Source organism: Peromyscus leucopus, chromosome 4, assembly GCF_004664715.2.
Source record: "Peromyscus leucopus breed LL Stock chromosome 4, UCI_PerLeu_2.1, whole genome shotgun sequence".
Classification (NCBI taxonomy): Eukaryota; Metazoa; Chordata; class Mammalia; order Rodentia; family Cricetidae; genus Peromyscus; species Peromyscus leucopus.
The window spans coordinates 36,331,071-36,352,560 of NC_051066.1; the positions used below are offsets into that span (position 1 = coordinate 36,331,071).

At 44.9% G+C, this 21,490-nt stretch overlaps 1 protein-coding gene across 15 annotated transcripts in view; it reads left to right on the plus strand.

Annotated features, from left to right (window-relative positions):
- The window catches only part of Pkp4 (plakophilin 4), a 222,237-nt gene that overhangs the window by 183,074 nt on the left and 17,673 nt on the right, over positions 1 to 21,490 (plus strand). For all 15 annotated transcript variants that reach the window (XM_028872440.2, XM_028872524.2, XM_028872784.2 and 12 more), the window contains 3 exons: positions 3,882 to 4,014; positions 5,410 to 5,623; positions 19,394 to 19,577. In XM_028872440.2, the coding sequence (XP_028728273.1) occupies positions 3,882 to 4,014; positions 5,410 to 5,623; positions 19,394 to 19,577 (531 nt within the window). The remainder of the gene's footprint in view (positions 1 to 3,881; positions 4,015 to 5,409; positions 5,624 to 19,393; positions 19,578 to 21,490) is intronic.

Here is a 21,490-nt window from a genome sequence, read left to right on the forward strand (position 1 = left end):
TTTGCCCTTTGAAAAGTCTTGTTTCCGATGTGCTTCAGCCCTAGAGTATCCACCTTATTCTGTGGCATGGTCTGGGCTGCTCATACATGGCCTCTGAGAGCTTGTTCTGTGGTTCTCACGTTTGCAATCCACAGGTCTGGAGTGCAGTATCACCTACTGGGTGATCAACTCCGTCATACAGTAGTCACTGCACCAGGCGGTCGGTCCTGTCTGAGTGCCCTGCTCTTGCCCAGCCCTCGCCTCACTAGTGCCCTGTCTCTACCTTCTTTAGTACCAACAGATTCCAGTCCACCCCCTCCTCCAGTTCTCACCACTACTCCTGTCCCAGTGCGGCAACTCCATCCTGTACTCTTTGAGTCTCAATCGCTTGCACTATGGTGCAGAAAATGTTCCTAAGGAGACAGCTAGGTATGTGGGATTCCTTGGGTATTTGCCTCCTCTCAAGGATTTCATTCTTGTGTTACCTATCCAGGGCCTATAAACAGTTCCCTCACACATTTACCTCAGTTTTGTTGTAGTTTATGGGACATCAAAATACAGAACCATAGCTAAAAAAGAAAAATCTAGGCTTAGGTTGTAATTAAGCAAATCTTTGCAGTGATACCATCCAGTTAGCATAGAAACTGGTAGCAGTTTTCCCAGGGTAAATTTTCTGCTGAGCTTAATTCAAGGGTGATGTTGATGCCAACCATTGCCCTATTCCTACTGGAAGCTTCTCTTCTGATATCTGGTCTTCCTGGCGCCCAGGTTTGTCAGGAAATCTTAACCATCACTGTACCATTTAAAGAGGGAAAAATATATGTTTGCAATAAATGTGAGTTATCAGAAAAGATTAGGCCACACTCCTGGCACTCCGTCAATTACAACTCTGTCTTACACAATAGACCCTACATGGGTAATCAGAAATGGTTACCACAGTTGAATGTAGAAAAAAGAGACTGCTCCAGAAAATATTCCTCCTTGGAAGTCCTCGTTTTTCAGAGGGGAATGTTAATGACTGTACACTGCTTAGCCGTTAGAGCCATCCCCATAAGCAACCAGAGAACAGTTTCTTGTTCTTACTTTCCAGACAAGGGAACTGCACTCTGATAATCAGCTGATGTCCAGATAACAGTGATTGGAGACCCTAAGGATTTGGCCAAAGCAGTAGAACTCCAATTCTTTTGATTTTTTTTCTTCTTTCTGTCTGTGTGTGTGGTGTGCATACGTGTGTGTGTGTGTGTGTGTGTGTGTGTGTGTGTGTGTGTGTGTGTGTGTGGTGCATACCCGTGTGTGTGTGTATCTGCATATGTGTGGGTGCATGGAGGGCTGAAGGTTGATGTTCAGGATCCTCTTCAGTGGCTTTTACCTTGCTCAGGGAGGCAGGCTATCAGTGATGAGTCTGCTAGCCGGCTCGATGTGGGGATCTCATCTCCACCTTCTGAGGCTGGAGTGCAAGCAGACTGGCATAGCTACCCAGCATCACATGGGTTCTGGAAGCTTTTTAGATAATCTGGCTGCCAGACAAAGACTGAATCTGGGAAAGGTGGCTTTTGAAGCAGAGGGAACATCTAGGAGTCTTGAAATGGTTTAGGAAAGATAGAAAGGATGGATAACTGAGCCCACTGACAGATTGGGTGGGTGGTGAGGAAAGACTTAATTTACAGGCGTCTGTGTTTTGAGCAACTGTATGCATAGTCTTACCACCAATCCTTTCTGATTCCAGCACATTCTAATTGATATCTCCCATATAAATGTGGCCATGCTGCATTTCCCAGCTGCAAAACTTGCATTCACTTTCTGTTTGCTGTAGGGAGGAACACATAGACTATTGGGGTCTCACTACCCTCCACTTACCCCAGTTCCTTGTCTGTATCCCATGGGATTTAGTAGTACTTGCCTCCTCAGGGGGGCAGTCAAGGCAGAGATGGGGCCAGATGCAGGAAAACTGGATAAACGGTAACTTGTGCCCTTGCTATGAATGGGAGCTTGTGTCCAAAGGCCATGTCATAATGAGCATTTGGATCTTTAGCAGCCATGGTGATTCCTATAACTTAATAGTGATGCACCAAATGTTCATTTGCATAAGTGGTATGTGTACATATGCAGAGGTATGTAATGGCCCCTTAAAGAGGACTGAAAAATTAATACCTGGAGCCTTCCCTACCCAAGTGACATTCTTGGATATATAAACTAGCTAGTAAGGAAGCTGAGGCAGGAGGACTTGCCTTGAGCTTAAAGCCAGACTGAGCTAGAGTATAAGGCCCTGTCTAGAGGAAGAATAATTTAAAGTGTCCCCATTGTTCTAGAAAGTTTTTTTTCTAATAATTTCCAGTTCATTGCCACACCACTGCTTGCTCTGGAGACAGTTATACTCAGATTTCTGTTGGCACTGATTCGCTTTGCCAGTGGCATCTTGTATCATGTACTGTGGTATCTGACTTCTTTTGTTTAAAATGAAAGGTCAGTGCATGCACACTACTGGGTATACCAGTCAACTCCTTTTTATTGTCAGGTATTATTCCATTATACAGCTACCTCACAGTTCATTTATGCCCCTCTGGTGGACAACTGGGCTACCTCCAAATAAGCTGCCACCAATGATGTCTATCAGCAAACATGTACAAAAAAAAAAAAAAAACCTACCAATAGAAGTCTCAATTGGTTATTAATATGAAAAGTAATTTTTATTAACTTAGTGTAAATTCGTTATTTTCTTTTTTATGGGAATTTTTAAATTTATTTTATGTGCATTGGTGTTATGCCTGCATGTATGTCAGTGTGAGGGCATCAGTTCCCCTGGAACTGGAGTTACAGACAGTTGTGAACTGCCACAAGGATGCTGGGAATTAAACCCAGGCTCTCTTGAAGAGCGGCTGGTGCTCTTAACCACTGAGCCATCTCTCTAGCCCGAGCTCATTATTTCCATTAAAGTTTAATGGCATCCTTTCACCTGCATATTTGTTCTGTGAACCATTTTCTACCAAAAAAAAAAAAAAAAAACTGTCCTCCTTGTAAAATAGACATGTTGCAAAGACATGAGAAAATCTGGAGAGTGAGATGCTACCTGAAAACAAAGTCTAAAAGAATCTGCAGTAAGTGTAATGTGCGCTCATTATTATAGAACAACAAGACATTGCATTTGGTGGTGGGGACGTGCAGGTGTCGCTGCTCGTCAGTGTGTTCCCAGCTGGCTGGACTCTCCTCTGCACACATCACATGGCTTTGGGGCACTAGAGAGGTCACATCTGGGATAGTGTCTGACACAGAATATGTGCTCCTGATTCTTGACATACCAAAAACTACTTGCTAATAATACAGTTTCTTGAAAATAGAAAGGCCAGGGGGTGTCAGAAATGGTTTTCCCTGGATAGAACATTCCTGACAGGATACTTTTTTTTTCTTACTCTGTGTTTCTGTCTCGTAATCAAGAGCAGCTATGAATATTTAAGTTTCTGAACAATCACTGTGATTTTCCACCTTATCTGTGATTAGCAGCTGGTACAGCTCTGTCCTTTCCCATCAGGCCTTCCTTTCCTTGGGCATGACATCTCACTTAGCTAAACTGCAGTTGTTTACCTGTGTGTGGCATCGGCTGCATTCTTAGATGGGTAGAAAGGCATAAAATTAAAATCCAGAGGAGGAACACTGAAGTGGAAAAGCTGTCCATATCGAGAATTGCCTTTGTTCCCTTCGCTCTCTCTGTGTCTGTGTGCCATGATTTCTTTGGGATCTTAAGCATTTGGGCCTCCGTATACATGATCGGGAGAAATCATTTCCAAATAGATGCGTTAGGATTTTTGTAACTTCTGGTTTCTGCCTCTGCTGAACTCTTCCGTCCTATCAGAAACGGCTTGTCCCACCCAGAGCTTCCCTTCTGAAGCTGTGTCTCTTCCATGCAGGGAGTTTGCCTGGCGCGACCCCGAGCTGCCAGAAGTCATTCACATGCTGCAGCACCAGTTCCCATCCGTCCAGGCCAACGCCGCGGCCTACCTGCAGCACCTGTGCTTCGGAGATAACAAAGTGAAGATGGAGGTACCAGACCCAGAGCCCACCATGATGGGTGCGGGCGGGCACACTATGGCTTCCGCTCAGCAGCTGCTCGCTCGCTTGCTTGCTGTTTAAAAATAACTGGGGTTTTGGGGTCTGGAAAGATGGCTCAGCAGGTAAGAGCACTGGCTGCTCATCCAGAGGACCCGGGTTTGATTCTGAACACCCACATGGCAGCTCACAGCCATCTGTAATACCAGTTAGGCAGGACCCAATGCCCTCTTCTGCTTTTGTGGGTCCTGCACACACCTGCTGCACATACATACGTGCAGACAAAACACCCATGCACATAAAGTAATAGCAAAGTTTTTAAAACATAAAAGTAATTACAAAATGACTAGGGTTTGAGGGTGTTGTCAGTGACAGGGTAAGTGCTTACAAGGCCCTAAGTTCAATCCTTAGCTGTAGCCGAAAGTTTTCCTGTGTCCCGCCCAGTCTACCATAGTTTAAAAATAATATTAAGCCTCTGTGTGTTTACTTGTGGCTGAGCGGCTGCAGACTGGGCGGGACAGAGGAAAATCTTCTGACTACACTTAGCGCCATGAAAACTATTAAAAAATAAAATTTCCTTTTGAAGAGATTCCAGACACCCTTTACATCTTGACTGTGCCTTGCATCATCGCCTCTCAGGCAAACCTGGGATGAGTGGACTGCCTGGAGTGCTTTCAGCCTGTCAGAGCTCATCCACTTAGTTAGCATATTTATCAAACATGAAGCAAAGATCACTTTAATCTGAGCTTTAGAAATATTTTCAAAGAATCTATTAGATTAAAAATTACTGCACTCACTGAACTGGGGAGATAATCTATCAACGAGGCTCTGGTCAAGACAAGTATTTTGGTGTTTATAGAAACAGTGAGTTACTGGTTATTGGCTAGTGTTCTGGAGCATGCAGATTTTTTTTTTTTAACATTTCAGGCCTTATCCTGCAATGACATTTATTACCTGCTCAATCTGTAAAACCACATAACAGCCTCAGACCTAAAGGTGGACATGAATAATAAAGTAAAATACTAAAGAATTCCAAGTGGAAAAGAGTGTGAAGAGAGTAGCCTGAAGAAGCAGGTCTAGAACTCAATTCCTGCATTGGCTCTGAGTGTCTGGGTGCTGCATCTGTATATTCACTCCACACACTCATACAGTGGAAGTGTCAGGCCTGGTGTGGATGCAGACCCCTGGTATGTGACTGTGGCCTGTGTGCAGCAGCCGGTCCCCCAGATCTCCCTTCTCTTTAAGCCTGAGCACAGGGAAGGAGCGCCATCTTAGCGAGTAGCCTTCAAATTTTCAGCAAGTGTGTCTGACCCATGATCTCACCCTAACAGACTTGTGCAGCCATCAATTTACTGCATATCCCTCAGGCCTGGGATTTTTTCATTCCAGGTATACAAGCTAGGGGGAATCAAGCATCTGGTTGACCTCTTGGACCACAGAGTTTTGGAAGTTCAGAAGAATGCTTGTGGTGCCCTCCGAAACCTTGTGTTTGGCAAGTCTACGGATGAAAATAAAATAGCAATGAAGAATGTCGGTGGGATCCCTGCCTTGCTGCGACTGTTGAGAAAATCAATTGATGCAGAAGTAAGGGAGCTTGTTACAGGTGGGTAGAGAATGTAATCTTGTCTAGAGGGAATGCTGGAAACATTTGAGACTGCCCTGGCAGAGTAGCATTGAGAAGCCATTGGAAGCAGTGTTGAAGTAGATGATGCACTGGGCAGGTGGGTGGGCTAGCTCACAGCTGTGAAGGAGGTCATGTCCCCAGAAGACATTGCGGTATTGTGTCAGTAGTAGCTAATGTGCGTATCAGTTCATAGGAATGCACACTCGGTTCCCCTATTTAACCAGCTGGATGTTTCCTGGCATGATCCTGACATCCCTGATGTGTGCTTTCTTTTCTGTTCCTCTCTCATAGTTTCTCATAGAAGAAATAAGGCCTTGCTGGACTTTCATTGCTGTGTTTTTCCTTGTATGGAATTGTTATATTGTCTTTCCTGAGCAGACCTCAAAGGATTTATAAGATTTAATGCCAAACAGGAAGAAAAGTGCATGAAAGTTCAGTGATTGCCTTTTTCTGTGTTCTATTACTAAAAAGTAAGTCAAACTGACCTGAAATAGAGGCAGTCGGCACTTGAGAAGAACTCTTGTCCTTTTGCCTGGGGCATATTAACCCAAGTGCCCACTTAGATGTTTCATCACTCCTGAGTGTTGGACTCTTCTGTTTGTTTAAACACAAGGTTTTCTAAATATGGGTCTTGGCCTTAAAGAGAGGAATGTGAATGTGTATTTTAGACAGCTATATCCTCATGGAATCTTCCAATATAAAACTACAAATACCTTCTGATATTTCTTCTAGAACCCTCTACCAGAAACTTTTTGGAGTTTTAAGAAACATTTTTTTCAACCATATGTATATGGTAGAGGAAATCAAGACTCACTTTATAACTATATACTGTAGCCAGTAATAATTTTAAGTGGAGTGGTTGCTTATAAGATGGTCCTTTCAAAATATTGGAAAGGGAATGCTCAATATGAAAATGTATCATTCAGATCTCATATGGACTTAAACATATTCTAGTTCTCAAAAGCTATTGTTCTCAGCTTGATTTCTGTGTAAACATTGGCTGGTTAATATGAAACTACCAAGTCATACTATGAATCTAGAGAACTTGCTTATGTGTGTATATGTGGACATGGTATGGGTACACACTTGTTAAAACCCAAAACCCAGGGAGAAAGTAAAGTTACTTGTTCCATTTCTCAGTCGTAACACTTGGTAGACCCAGACTTACCTGATGTTTCAGAAGAAATGTAAGAAAAGCAAACCGTGTGTGTCATCTAGCAGGAAGCCTCAGGAGACCTTAAATCCTCCTTTCATTAACACTTCTCCAAGTCAAATATTTACAAGTTCTTTAAACTGCAGAATCACAGCGGTGTTGAAAGGGGTCTCCAGTTTCTCCTGTCTGATCAGCCACCCAAGCAAGACGTGAATGTCTGTACCACTTCCGCATTCAGCCCCACTATGTGTTTGCATTGGTCAGGACAGGAAACTTGCATAACTTCCGGGCACAAGCTTGGGCATCATCAAGCTTGTCCCGAAAGCAACAGTACATTTGTTATGATTGAGAAGGTACAGGACACAAGCCCTGGGGAGCTCATAAGAACAGCCCTAAAAACCAGTTCTGCCCTACAACCAGCCTCCCAGTCCCCTCCTAACCAGGAACCATTGGTCTGAACTACCCTCACTCCAAGAAACACAGCTGCCCGTGTTCTAGAGAACCCTCCCTGAGAACAGAGTGTCATCTGTCCGATTTTCAGTATTCAGCCAGTGCCGTCCACAGAGACGGTGGCTTTACGGGCTTCACGTTTGGCCTGTGCAGGTGTGGACTAGGAGTTCATCAGTGATCATTTTTAAGGCCAATAAACTGTTGAATTCAAACTACTAATAATTTGAAGAAAGGACTATTCACTTGAAAGTAGGTCTTCTGTTATTCACAATATTAAGCGATTCAACCTAGTTATTAAGTCTAAAGTCACGCCTCCCCATCTTCTTTGTTTCAGTTTGCCAATTTTTACTATACAAGTGAAGAAATTTTAACTATTCTGAAAAAGATGTCTGCATTTGCTTTGAGTGTAGTAACTGCCAGGGTGTATATTTTTTTGGCCACCTTTGCATTTTCAAGGGAAAAAACCAAAACTTTTTGCCAAGATTATTTTCTCAAGACAGTGTGGCTGTCTTTGCTAATTAAAATGCTTCTCTAACATGTAACATGACTCTTGTGTTTCCTTCATTGTGTTGAACATTTTCCATGGTGGAATACACTGTGCTTTTCAGGTACTTTCTGCTGTGTGCAGGGTGCGTTGACTGGATCTTCCTTCCCCGAGGGGCTTTTTGCTGTTACTGTGCTTAAACACAAAAGCTGTACAAAGTCTAGCTGCCCCTCTATCAGGCTAGCAAGTCAATGTCTTCTGGGCCCCAACTGTGATTACAAGTGGAAGCATCTTGTCACTAAAAATGGTATTATCAGCCCATTTGTTCAGGATTATTAAATTGTGTTTCTGAGCTAGGAAATACGAGATTATAGTTATTGGGCTTTCTGAAAACATCCTATTTTAAACTATAGAAATTGGAGACATTGCAAAGAATCTGGAAGCCTGCTTTGTAATGAACTGGATGTCCCAACACTGTCACGTTATTAATCCTCCCTATTAATGCCAGTGTTAAATACCAAAAAGTAGCCTTTGTTCTTCAGTATTAATAGACTGAGTTCATATAACTTCTGTATTCACTTTTTCCAATTTAGCAAGTGATTATTCACTCATATGGCTAGTAGAATATTTCCATGCTGATGGTTTTGAAATTTGAGCCATGCATTACAGACACCGTGCAGAACATGATCCACATCATCCCTCCCTCATCATTGACTCCATATTTATTAAGTCTAAGTCTACCCTGTCGGAGTCAAGCTCTGACCTGTCCAAGGGTTCTTAGAGGAAGGACGAAGGAATGAGAAAGTATTAGATAGAAATATAGACAGAGACGATGATACAGACAAAGACACAGGATAGCTTCGGGAGGGCCCTGGGTCAATACCTAGTCGCCTTGACTTTATTCATAATGGGCCTTTTATCCATCAGCAAGGGGAGGAGCAAAAGACCTCCCCCTTCCAAGGTCGAGGTATAAAGTACCAACAAGTATAGACCCTTCAAAACACCTAGGATCCACTCCTTTGGCCAAATCATCCTGTTATGCAGCCCTGCTGGGCAAAGCAAACTCAGACTTTCTGAGCTTGAGTAAGGCCTTACTAGGGAGCCTCTGTGGTTCCCACACCACCACCCTTTGCCCTCTTTGTTTTAGTTTGGCAATTTTTACTATACAAGTGAAGAAATTTTATTCTGAAAAAGATGCCTTGCATTTGCTTTAAGTGTAGTAACTGATAAGTTAATTTTTTTTTTTTAAAGATAGTTTTGTGCTAAGGAAAACCAGGTGAGCCAGGCAAAGATTTAGCAAACAGTAGGTCCTGGCAAGAGGTGGTCATTCATAGTGTAAAGAGCTACATTATTGCAGGATGAAAAATTCGATTCTTGTTTCCCTGACCTCATTAATATGCTTTTTATGCAGTCATTTGTTACCTGATCTAGACAGGAGACAGTCCATTACTTTCTGTCTTGCTTTTCTGGACCACTTGAGCTATTAGGAGCTGTGTGTTATTTTCAGAAATCTGGCAACAGCCCTTCCCACTTCCCAGCCCAAATTAGTAAGAATTCTTACCACCTGGTTTGCTTAAAGTAATAATAACAGTCATTCATCATCAGTCTCTGGCCACCCTCCCTCTTTCTCTACCTCATTTCAAGCCATGAAAATTTGTAATGAAAAAATAACCACCCAAAAAAAGTGTGTTTAATTGGTAATATCCCAAAATAGTTCATTATAGATGGGCCAGCTCTTAGTTCATAAAGAACTTAGAACAAGAAAATGCCATGAAGAGATGTCTATTCCACAGAGGAGCACCTGCTCACCCTGCATCACAGACGAGAAACTCAGGGCACAGGGAGGTCAAGTTCCTAACACACAGGCTAAAATCTTCCCTTCCCCCAGCACAGGCCACTGAGATGTGCTAAACAAAAGCAACTCTGGGCATGCACATGCCTGTTTCAACTACTTCCCTTCATTCTGGGTACCAACAGGAGGAATCTCAGTATCCTAACTACTTGACTTTTCCCCTGCATCACCCTTGATCTCTACCAGTGCAGTCAGGTCAAGCTAGCAACCCGACACCATCATAACGTTTCAGCTTGCTGCAGTGTTCTAAGTCTGTCAGAAGTGACAGTCTGAGTCTCACGCACCCTTCTCCATGGACTAGGTCTTCAGATGTAGACATCTGAGTGCTCGGCAAAATGAGGCAGTCAAGTGGGAAAGTAGAGTCATTTGGAGAACCTGGTTAGCCAACATTGGTCAGAGTAGAATTTCCCAGCAAAAGAGAGGCCTGCGATGGAGCACTCCCTCAGTGGCCTAGACAGCTTATAAATATGAAGAGAGTGGGCACACATGTGGAGACTCCACAGCACACCCCTCAGTCCTCCAAAGGCTCTGATTCGGTCTGATGCCCTGCAGCTCACAGCTTTAATTGCTTGCTTGTCTCTGCCGGCAGCGGACTGCTAGATGGACGATTTAGTGAGGTAGAGACGCAACAGTGTCCTGCCCTCACAAGTCAGGTGGAGAATATATGTCTTAAGTGACTCTGGATAAATCTGCGTGTTCATGTAAATGACCAGACTCTTTGTCAGAATCTGAAAGTGTCACCAGTAGGACAGGGGTGGGAGATGGGGGCCACTGCACTCCCTGCCAGCTCTGCCTCAGCAGACCTTTCTTGTTTCCCTTACTCAGCCTGTCCCCTTGTACCCGCTTCCAGCAGAAGGAGCCAGCTCTGTGTCCCCCATGGGCAATTCTCAGCCTTCCTGGATTGTAAGCTTATTTCCTGAAGAAATGTCACTCGCAGGAACATTGAACTACATAACCATGTGGTATCATTAATCCCTTCAAAATACCTACCAAGTGGCAAAGTTACCTCAGTAGAGAACATGCTGAAATACAAATGCCATCCCGTAGAGGGATCCCTTCGGTGTTGGCAAATCAACCTTTATGATTAGGAAATCACAGAAACAAGCCAATGCTTATGTTTTCTAGACACCGAAGATCTAACCCTCTCATGGCCTTCGTGTGGGAACAACTCTCAGCAGCAGAAGCAAGTACCTTCAGACTGAGCGCGTAGGCAGGGCCCCCCCTGGGCAGCGGCCATAGCCAGCCCCATGTTGCGTTCTCCACAGCTGCCTTCTAGGAAGCTCCCTCCCCTCAGACACCTTTGCACCGTGAACGCCACACCTGAGGGAGCTTTCCCACACCTGACAGAGACTGCACCAAATGTACAGGAAATTCCACAGAGCTCTGAGGTGAGCAGGCAGAGCCATGCCAAAGCCAGCTGAGCCAAGAGAAGGATTCCCACCCAGGAGGCCTGTCAGGAAGAAAGACACCATGGCCCGTGCCCCGCCTTTAGGCCAAGAGCAGCTCTCTGCAGCCTGCTGTAGGGCCCTCGGGCCCTCCCCATCGGTGTCCCACCTCCAGAACCCTGGAAATTATTGTATGCCACCATGATATTTTTTCCTCAGAAGTTATCCACAGAAGGGCATTTTTCTATTCTTGAAGACAGTACTTTTGTCCCTCTCATAATAATTGCTTTCCCATTATTCCAATTCCACTTCATTTTTATAATTTGCTGATGGCAGAGTGGTCCTGGTAGAAAGCTTGAGCGGTTGGTCTGAAGCTGCAATGGCAGGCGTTTTCCTAGCAGTCGGCTCTCCTCCCTGCCCCTCAACTTCCTTATTCTGTCAACAGCACCGTGGTGTGGCACATACGCAAGCTGTCGGCTCATCTACCCACCACCAGCAGCTTGCATCCAGCCCCAGGTTCTCGCAGCTGACTCTTTATCTTACTTCCTCCCACCTTTGGGTCCTCACTACCTCACCCAGAAACCAGAGTCCCATGCCATAGGCTCTGCGGTACCTGGCTCACTGGAGTAACCCCGGCGGCGGCGGCGGCGGCAGTTCTGATCTCCCACCCGTCAGTCCCAGTCTGGCCCGCCCACCTTCCAGGCTATCCCCAGCCTCAAGCCTTGCTCCTCCTCTTGCTCTTCCTCATGGTTACAGTCTTCCCAAGGGCTCACACCCCTTTTCTTTCTGACCCATACCCTTTCCTCCTACAGCTCAGTGCCGTAACCTCCAGGCCTACCAGACAGGAACTCCCATAATTTAATACCATCCGGGAGAAGGCAACTCAGTGTTGTGTGAGATTGGGATTCGGAGCCAGGTGGTCAGCTCTCCGTACAGGCCCAAGGATCCAGGCATGTCACCTCTGTGGACCTTTTTGTCCCTGGTGGCGAACGGTACCTGTGCTTGGTGGTTTTGCGAGGAGGTGTGTGGAGTGCCTGGTAGGTGGCATATTCAGGCTGTGCTCACTGATCTTCCGACATTGTCACAAGGCCTCCTGAGAACGTACAACTCCGCCAGGGACCTTCCAGCACCCAAAAGAAGCGTGACGGAGCTGCACACGCACTTCTAAAGTATTCCAGTGGCCATCTTAAGAAAGGACAAACCCAAAGACAGTGGAATTAATTTTAGTAATGTATTTTATTCAACCCAATAGTGAGAATTTGTCAATGTTACATCAATATGAAAATCAATTGTGAGATATTTTGCATTGATTCTATACCAAGTCTTTATAATTTGGTGTATGTTTTATACAAATCAGTCTGGACTAGCCACATTTCAAGTGATTCCTTAGCCTCTTGTGGCTGAGCTGCCCTGCTAGACAGCACAAGTTGGATACAAGTTGGATATCCCTTCCCTGGAATTCTAGGGGTCAGAAGTGCTTCAAATTAAAGAATTTCCTAGAATTTTAAAAATAGTTACATGAACTTTACTTTAGCATCCTGAATCTGAAATCAGATTTTAAAGCATTTCAGAGTGTGGATTTTTATATTAGTTACTCAGCCTCTATGGTGGTTGAGTGGAGATGGTATAAATTTAAAAGGTAGGTAGTGTTTATGGTTTGTAGATTTAAGACTGGCAGGCAGTAGCAGGTGGCTATATTGTGGCTGAGTACTCACTGTAGCATCTCGTTATGACTTTTTTCCCAACAAAAAGCCACCGAGGATCATTAAGAGCCCCACTGAAGCAAAGGGGAGACCCTAAGGAGCAGCCACAGGGAAGAGGTGAGGCTTTCTCAGGTTCTGAGTATTTCAGCCAAAGGCTGGCTGCAAAATAATAGGGAGTACACCCTCAGAGCAGGCTGTGGTCTTGGATTAGAGACCTCCTTCATATTCGGTTATCATCAACGTGTGGTATTTTTTACTCTTACTTTTTTGCTCTTTGGGGGGCCCACCACCCAGCTCCCACATAAATCACACCAGTCTTATTCTTTCTTATGAATGCCTGGCCTTAGCTTGGTTTATTTCTTTCTAGCTTTTCTTAAATTATCCTGGCTACCTTTTGCCTCTGGGCTTTTACCTTTCTCTATTTATGTATATCTTTTCCTTCCTTCTTATTCCATGTCTGGCTGTGTGGCTGGGTGTCTGGCCCCTTCTTTTCTCCTTCATCTCTCTCTTCCCAGATTTCTCTATATATTCTGCCTGCCAGCCCCGCCTATCCTTTCTCCTACCTTGCTATTGGCTGTCCAGCTCTTTATTAGACCAATCGGGTGTTTTAGACAGGCACAGTAACACAGCTTCACAGAGCTAAACAAATGCAATGTAAAGGAATGCAACACAACTTTGCATCATTAAACAATGTTCCACAGCATAAGCAAATGTAACACATCTTAAACTATTTTACAATGATACACAATGCAGCACACCTTGCACACAGTCTAAAACCCTTGTACTACTGTATTTGTACTATGTTCCCACCACTGGTTTTCAACAGTGCTTCCAGGATGGGTGTATAGGACAGCATCATGTTCCCATAAGCCCATGGATGCAAACATTGTTGGAATGAGGGCGTGGTCTATACTGGGCACTGTTGCTGCCCCAGGCAGCAGGAGCAAAGGCATTGTCTTAGTTAGGGTTTCTATTGCTGTAAAGAGACACCATGGCCATGGCAATTCTTATAAAGGAAAACATTTAATTGGGGCAGACTTATAGTCCCCAGGCTTAGTTCGTTATTGTCATGGTGGGAAGCATGGTGGCATATAGGAGCTAGAGAGGTTGCTGAGAGTTCTACATCCAAATTGGCACACAGCAGGAAAAGAGACATGGGGCCTGGCTTGAGCATTTGAAACCTCTAAGCCCGCCTGCAATGACACACTTCCTCCAACAAGGCCACACCTCCTAGTCATGCCACTCCCCCGTGACGAAGCATTGAAATCGATGAGCCTACGGCAGCCATTCCTGTTAAGCACCACAGGCACACTGGCTGACCCAGCAGGATGTGCTTTCTGCCCCAGGACAGGAAGATCAGTCATCTTCACCCTCATCTCTGAGGCTGGAGTAGTTCAATTGACCTTGTGGGCATCTTGAGAAAGGTGCTGAAGCAAAGAATATTAAGAACTGAATGTCAGGGCTGGGAATATGGCTCAGAGGTAGAGCACCTGCCTCGCATGCATGACACCGTAAGTTCAATCCCCACCCCGGCACTGCAGAGATGAACAAAACAGACAGCCGAGGAGATGATGCTCGCTCGTGAGAAGGAAGACGGTACAGCGAGTGACGTGTAAGGAGCGCTGGGACTTCGTAGGCTTTTTCCTTCGGCGGTGTCTGCAGGTGCTTGATTTTTGATAATTTGGAAAGAGCATAAGCTGAATGCGATATAAACATAAATGGATCAAACGATCCTTGCGGCCAGAGAGAAGCACGTCCGTTGGCTGTTGTATTCATTCCGACAGTGAAAGCACTTTTCAAATGTTATTTGGTTTCTAATGTTCCTTTAAAATTGTACTTTCAAGTAGTTGTTATTATTTTAATTAATCAGCAAAATCAGCTTCTAATGTGAATAATAAAACTATCAGTTAGGCATTAGATTAGTTATGCAGCCAGCTTTAAACACGAGCGCTTTCAAAATTCTACAGTGTAGGATTTATGTGAAATGGTATTTTAATTACTTTATTCGCTCTTTGTGAAGAAAACAAACTTTCATCTCCCATGGCACCATTTAATTTTGCTTATTGGTTATTCATGATTATCTCTAACCTTTTCTGTGGTAGAGAATAAGCAGCGTTTTCTGTAATACACATGGAAATTCCTAATACTTTCTAAATTCCATTTGTATGTGTATATTCTCAGTCCTCAGAACAAAGCTAATTGCTTTTGAATAAATAAAACCTCCAGCTTCCTAAACCAAATTATAGCTTGCTTTTAATTGTTTAACTTCTTTGGGAACAAGGAGGTGATGGAATGTGCCACTCCGTAATTTTTGAGGTAATTTTGTACTAGGATGTAGGAGCTGGAGGTGCCATGTTTGATGGAGAATGCTAGGCCCACAGCTCTTTGTGTTCTCCTCGGTCTTGCTACATCTGGGAGCTGCTGTAAGTTCTACTCATCACTTACAGCCCTTGTAAGAGTCTCCCCATTGTCCTGGATCCCTAGAGAAACTGGAGAGAGCATGGTTTTATTACTACTCCAGCAAGGTGGAGTGTGCCCAGGGATTCATTAGCCAATGGGAAGAATGGTGCTGTTTGCTTTGAGTAGAAGAGCCAAATTCATAAAAGCCCTCTCTGAGGCTTTTATGTCTCATTGAGTCTTTTTTCATCTAGTATTTGTTGACCAGAACTAGTCATTTTGAACTCTACTGTGGAGTTGGGGAGTAAGAAATCAAAACCAGTGCCTGAAGATTTACTTCAGCCTTCTTGGAAGTAGTTAGTTCAGTCCAGCAAATGGGCTCAGCGTGACTTGTAAAGGGCAGAATTAGAGGGTGATCTAATGCGTGGTGTATAGCACAAACTATAGGGCCATAAAGCTGCTGCTGGGTGGGTCTTTTCAATACTACATACTTGGCAAAATCTCCTTTTTTCAAGTCATGAATAAACAGGACCAATTTTGGGGTTGCAGAAATGAAAGCCTGCATTTCACTGGTAGATCCATTTTGTGGCCAGTCAGTCACCCCAGTTAATCAAAAGATAGGTAGCATAATCGGCTCATCTGCTGGAAGGTTGCATGTCTTTAAACAACTTGACGTTTTGTGCTTTGACAGCCCCGTCCCTTTCTGCCTCACACTCTAAGGGATGGGAATCCTAGTCTTTGGATGCTGGGGAGTGGAAGAGCAGGATGGTAGTGTCAGTGTGCAAGGTGGCCTATAGAAACCAGTGGATTCTAATAAAGGTCTGGAACACTGTTCTGGCCCTTTCTCTGCAGCTGTGGACCTTAAAAGCACTCCTAAATATTGTTTCAAGAAAAGTCACACTCCTGTCCTCTAAGCCTAATAGGCAGGAAATAAAAGGGGAATTTATAAACAAATGTAAGACGTAAAATGAATCCATCAATAAGTATGTGCAGGTACCAACTGTCCTGCATGTGTGTAACAAAACATGAAAGGGAACAGGTAGGTAGGTAGGTAGGTAGGTAGCTGCCCCCATGTGCCTAGATAAATTCAAAAGTATAAATGTTCATCTTCCTTTAAGGAACTTCACATTTATAAAATTTATAAAATTATCAAGTGGGAAAGATAATTGGTTGGATGCATGTTGCTTAGCTCTAAGCACATGGAAAATAAAGCCACCATAAATCAGGTGATGATGGGTTTATTCTTGTTAATTTGAACACAGTTATCTGATGTCAGTCCCAAACTGATTGCTGACAAACTAGAATGATGAGTCTGCTGGCCATTCTGAGACCTTGGGGGGGAAAAAGAAAAATCAGGAGACTCCTGAAATACAAAAGATACCCTCTTGCCATAAATAAAGCTTAGGAGTACCTAGGAATGAAGGCAGAAAAAGCAGGGGGGGGGGGATTTGGAGCCAGCGTAAGGTAATTTCTCATCCCAAATGCCCCCCTTCTGTGGTTGTAATTTCACCTGAAGTTTCTGGAGCAGGCTGTTAAGTTTCTTGTAGAGACAAAGAGCTAACTTCCTGTTTATAAGAAGCATCCACAGAGCCACTGGCAGCAGGAAAATACTAAGGAGACAACAATACAACAAAAAAATTCAACTAAAAATTACAGCACAGCAAATATTTACACAGAGTTTGCATTGCATTGGGTATTGCGCTGCGAGATGCAGCGTTTACAGTAGACATGAGCATAGATTATATGCAAACACTACAATGCCACTTTGTTGCAAGGAACCTGAGCATCTGCCCACTTTGGTAACTACAGAGGGGACCTAGAGTCAGTCCCTGCCCCCATGGATAGTGAGGGGCAGCCATACATCTGATTTCATACTTACAGCCTCTGATATGGTGGATGTTGCTGTGCATAAACTCTGCCTTGTAGTTAACTTGACTGGACTGCATTCATTCCGTGAAGAAAGAAGCCGCTTATTGGAAAATGAAGCTGTCCCCAGAAGTTGTATTTTGTGAAGGGAGGAATGTGAAAGGCTTTGACAGAAAGAGAATTGCAGCAGTCAGGTTAGGAAATCACATGCTCCCAAATTGTCAGCAGGGGTGGTTTCTGGGTAATAACATTTTCCCCATCAATGGCCAGGCAGCTGTGTGCGGCAGCAGCAGCTGGCTGAAGCTCCTGGCTCGTCACCACTAGCACTCTTCAGCACGATGGCTTCATTAGCAGGGACTTTGAAAGCCCTGACCCCACCCTGCTGTGCCTCAAGCCACTCTTCTGTCGTCTTCCTTTTCTCTGGTCCCTCGGTCAGCACGCACCAACCGATAATTCACTCTTGGGTCTTGTCTATCATTGTTTTCCAATGTTTCTCCCTCAGATGTTCAGCTTTTACATAGGAAATAGAAATAGACAGTGAAAGCCACTGTGGAGCAAAGATATATATGGCCACACTCAGTCAGTTCTTTCCCAGCTAAGACAATCTGGCCAGACCCCCAGAACCCAGCCATCACTCCAAAACACGGCCGAGTAACTCTGACAGTGGAATTGAAGCTCTGTTCCTAAGCACCATGCACATCATGGAGGCTTCTCAGTGGGACCTTGTGTCCATATGCCTCGATACAGTTTTGTGAACAAAGGTCATAGTGAGAAGAGTCGGCTTTCAGAAACAAAGCAGGTTCTGTATTTTCTAAATCTCCCTTTTATACCAACCCTCCCTCCTTAAAGAAGAACTAACCTGGGTCCAACTAAATGGGCTGTGCTCAGAATGGGGTGGGAAAGGCCAAGGGTGAAAGTCCTTGGGGAAGGGGGCCGAGAAACCAAATGAATGAGGTCTAGAAATGAAAACCAAGTGGGAGAGGAGAGGAGAGGAGCAGGCACAGAGGCAGAGCAGAACATCCACAGCATCCGTCTCCATCACTGACCACATCTCCACAGCACAGGGATGGACGGCAGTGAAGGCAGCCCGTGGGCACGGTCAGGGTCTTTACTCTAAAGCTGTCCTTTGCTTTCTCCCCCTCCCACAGAGACAAGGCTACTGTCTGCTCGCTACCCCCCCCCCCCGTACGTTACATCCAGAGAAGGCTGCTCACGTTGGCTCCGAGCTGGCTCCTTAGGTCACAGCATTTGGAGCAGCAGTGTCCAGTCTTGTCTGTCTGGCCCCGTGCTTGGTCAGTTCTGCTCAGAGGCCCAGCACACCCCCACACACAAAGGCAGACATTGTCAGCCCCTGCTCTCCACAGACCCACAAGTGTACAGTGCTGGCAGTTCGGTGAAGCCTCTGGAGAAGCTTGTCACAAACACATCAGGAGTGTGCGGTGCTGAGAGACTTCTGGGTGAAAAAAGTCAGCTGCGCCACCCCTCCACCTCCTCCTCACTTAAGAAAGCACGTTGACGTAAAAATGCTTTTGGAGTAGGTGACGTCTCAGATTCGTTCCCGTTTCTGTATGAATCATAAGGAGTTACTGCAATAAGTTAACGCACTTCATCCATTAATTTCTCCTATATCAAAAAAAGGAAGGGCAATAACACTTCTCAGACACATGGCAGTAAAACTCTTTGAAGAAGAGAATAAAGCGGATAAGGTGATCCTCCGTACAGCTGGTTACTACTGTATGATGCTGTACTACTACACTGTATTCCAGGAACTCTGGAAGCTGGACTTCCTTCCTGCTAACGAAGTGAGAATTGAGAAAATGCTGGAAAGGAGGCTTCATGAGAAATATGCCAATCTGTTGAGAACAAGAAATTTTGCCCAAGTCTTAAATTCTAGAGGCTTGTCACATCAGCCACTGAGTGTAAGGGACAATGCAAGAAAAGTGAGCTTTGTGAAACTCCCAGGCATGCTGTCTCTATGACGCCTGTACTGGGGTTACCTCCCTGTCCTGGGACAGGTTACTTCGCCTTGCAAAGCCCACAGTTGTCTAATGGAACTTGACCGTGAGTCTTGAGACTTTGGAATGCATGGTAGAAGCCAGCATGTGTGTGTGTGTGTGTGCAGCCGTTATCACCGGTCCATCCCAGTCCAGTTGCAAAGGTGGGGTATAGATCTAGCCAGTAGGTTAGGTTCAGAGCAGCTAGAGCACGTGTGTGATTGTTTCTTTCTTTTTTCTTTGTTTTAGTTTTTCAAGACAGGGTTTCTCTGTGAAACAGTCCTGACACTCACTCCGTAGACCAGGCTGACCTAGACCAGGCTGACCTCGAACTCACTGAGATCCACCTGCCTCTGCCTCCCGAGTGCTGGGATTAAAGGCGTGCACCACCAATGCCCAGCCGATTGTTTCTGTCTTAAAGCTGCAGAATCTCTGATAATGTTCACCTGAACTTTCTCTTTTTAGGAGTTCTTTGGAATTTATCCTCATGTGATGCTGTAAAGATGACAATCATTCGAGATGCTCTCTCAACCTTAACGAACACTGTGATCGTTCCACATTCTGGGTGGAATAACTCTTCCTTCGATGATGATCATAAAATTAAATTTCAGACCTCGCTGGTTCTGCGGAACACGACAGGTTGCCTGAGGTAAGTACTTTCTTCCCAATTAATTACGTGATTAAAGAATGGGTGTCATAAGTAAATTGACTGTAGAAGGCGCTACCTAGCTAGCATCCCCTGGAGGTGATGGTTCTCCTTCATAGCAGAGTGTGAACTTTGTCACTGTGTGAGGAAACACTGAGCACAGGCTGGTGGCCCCAAGGCAACTGTCTCGCATATGACTCTTGTGTGAATTATTTAGAAAGGCCCATTTATTCTGAGGGCACGGCAGCAGTTCCACCGTTTTCTACTATAGGAGCCTTTTTCTGACTATCACATGCTTACTGCAGACCTGGGGTAGCCTGGTTTTTCTTTCAGTTCCAATTATGATCACCAAAGTTCAGGTATGTAGTGTTACTTTTAAAGAGAAGTAAAGAGATGTGTGACTTACCCAGCTATTACTTTTGAGTTCTATAAATAAGTCGACCCAAATGCTGTTCCATGAGTCATTACCTTTAACATATAAAATCTGTGATTCTTTTGTTTGTTTGTGGAACGGCTCCTTGTTTGCTTCTCCACTCACATTTGACCCTGTTCCCCAGTCTCCTGTTGCTCTAGGCACATGAAACAGAAGCCTTAGCAGAATGGCAGGGTGACCTGCAGAGCTTTAGGGTTCGTCTGCAGAACAGAAGTGACAGTGTTGCGTGCACAGGGCCCTGAGTTCAAGTCCCAGCCCCGAAAAGAAAAACAAAAATAAGACATCTGAACACCTCTGGGGCAGAGAGTCTGAACCATAGGGAGAGGGTCTGTGCTACTGTCCCCAAGCCTTCTACACGGTGACAGAAGGCATTCGTGTGGCTGGTCCTGGGTGAGTCTGGTAGCCTGTGGTCAGCAGGAAACAGCATCCCGTCCTCCACCCTAGGATCCAGGGAAGTATGACTCCCCTGCCCCCCCCCAGCTCACCCATTAGGCAGTGAGTACCCAGATCAGGGTACAGCCTTGGCTCTCGTGTGACCTGCTATAGTCCTGGGTAAACGTCACTGTGTCAAACCAGCACGGAACACGATCAACTGAGCCCATCTGTGAGGAAGACACAAATGAGGAAGAGGACGAGGACAGTAGGCACCATAACAAAATGTGGTGAAGTAAGAATTATTGGTGAACCCTGTGGGGGTCCCTTCCCACCTTAAAGATCCAGATTAGAATCATTTAATCAAGGAAAAACCCCTCACAGTGTGCCCAGTGATTTGGGCTTTAGTTAATACAAAATGTAGACAAGTTGACAACCAAGAGTAGCCACCACAGCCTATATCTGAAATACCACAGAAGCTGCTCATCTGAGGAGCAGGGGTCAGGACAAGTCACTGGTAATGGAAAGCAATGAGCTAACTCCATGACCAAAGGGCCAAGTGGCCATGGATGGTGTCAGATCTCTGTCGAATGGAAGGAGCTTGTCCTTTATTTCACCTACTATGAAAAGCCAGGAGAGTTTAAAGCAGGGAGAGATGGGGAGGGCTTTTCCTGTTCTGTAGAAGACTGAGTGGAGGCAAAAATGGAAATGAGATGAGTGGTCCAGGCATGCTCCAGGCAAAGCCTGGGCCAGAGGCTACAGATAAATTGCTTTTTGAAGACGAGCTAACAGGACTTGCTAATGGGTTGAAGTAAGAGATGGAGGTGGGGTAAGGGTTCCACCTCAGTCTTTGACTGGCCTGCTAGATGAATGTACTGCAGGAATCAGGGAAGTGGGGGAGTTGCCACGAATTATGGCCATGCCCATTTTGAGAAAGTGAATTAGTAATGTCAATAAATCAGATACATGTGTTCTCAAGGGTCGGGCAAAGATAGACATCTGGTCATCATGGGCCCTCGGTTGAAATAAAGACACCGGGGGTGAGGGGGAGGCACCCAGGAAAGTGCGGAGATAAAAGCAAAGGAACCAAAGCTAAGGCCAAGGGAGTTCG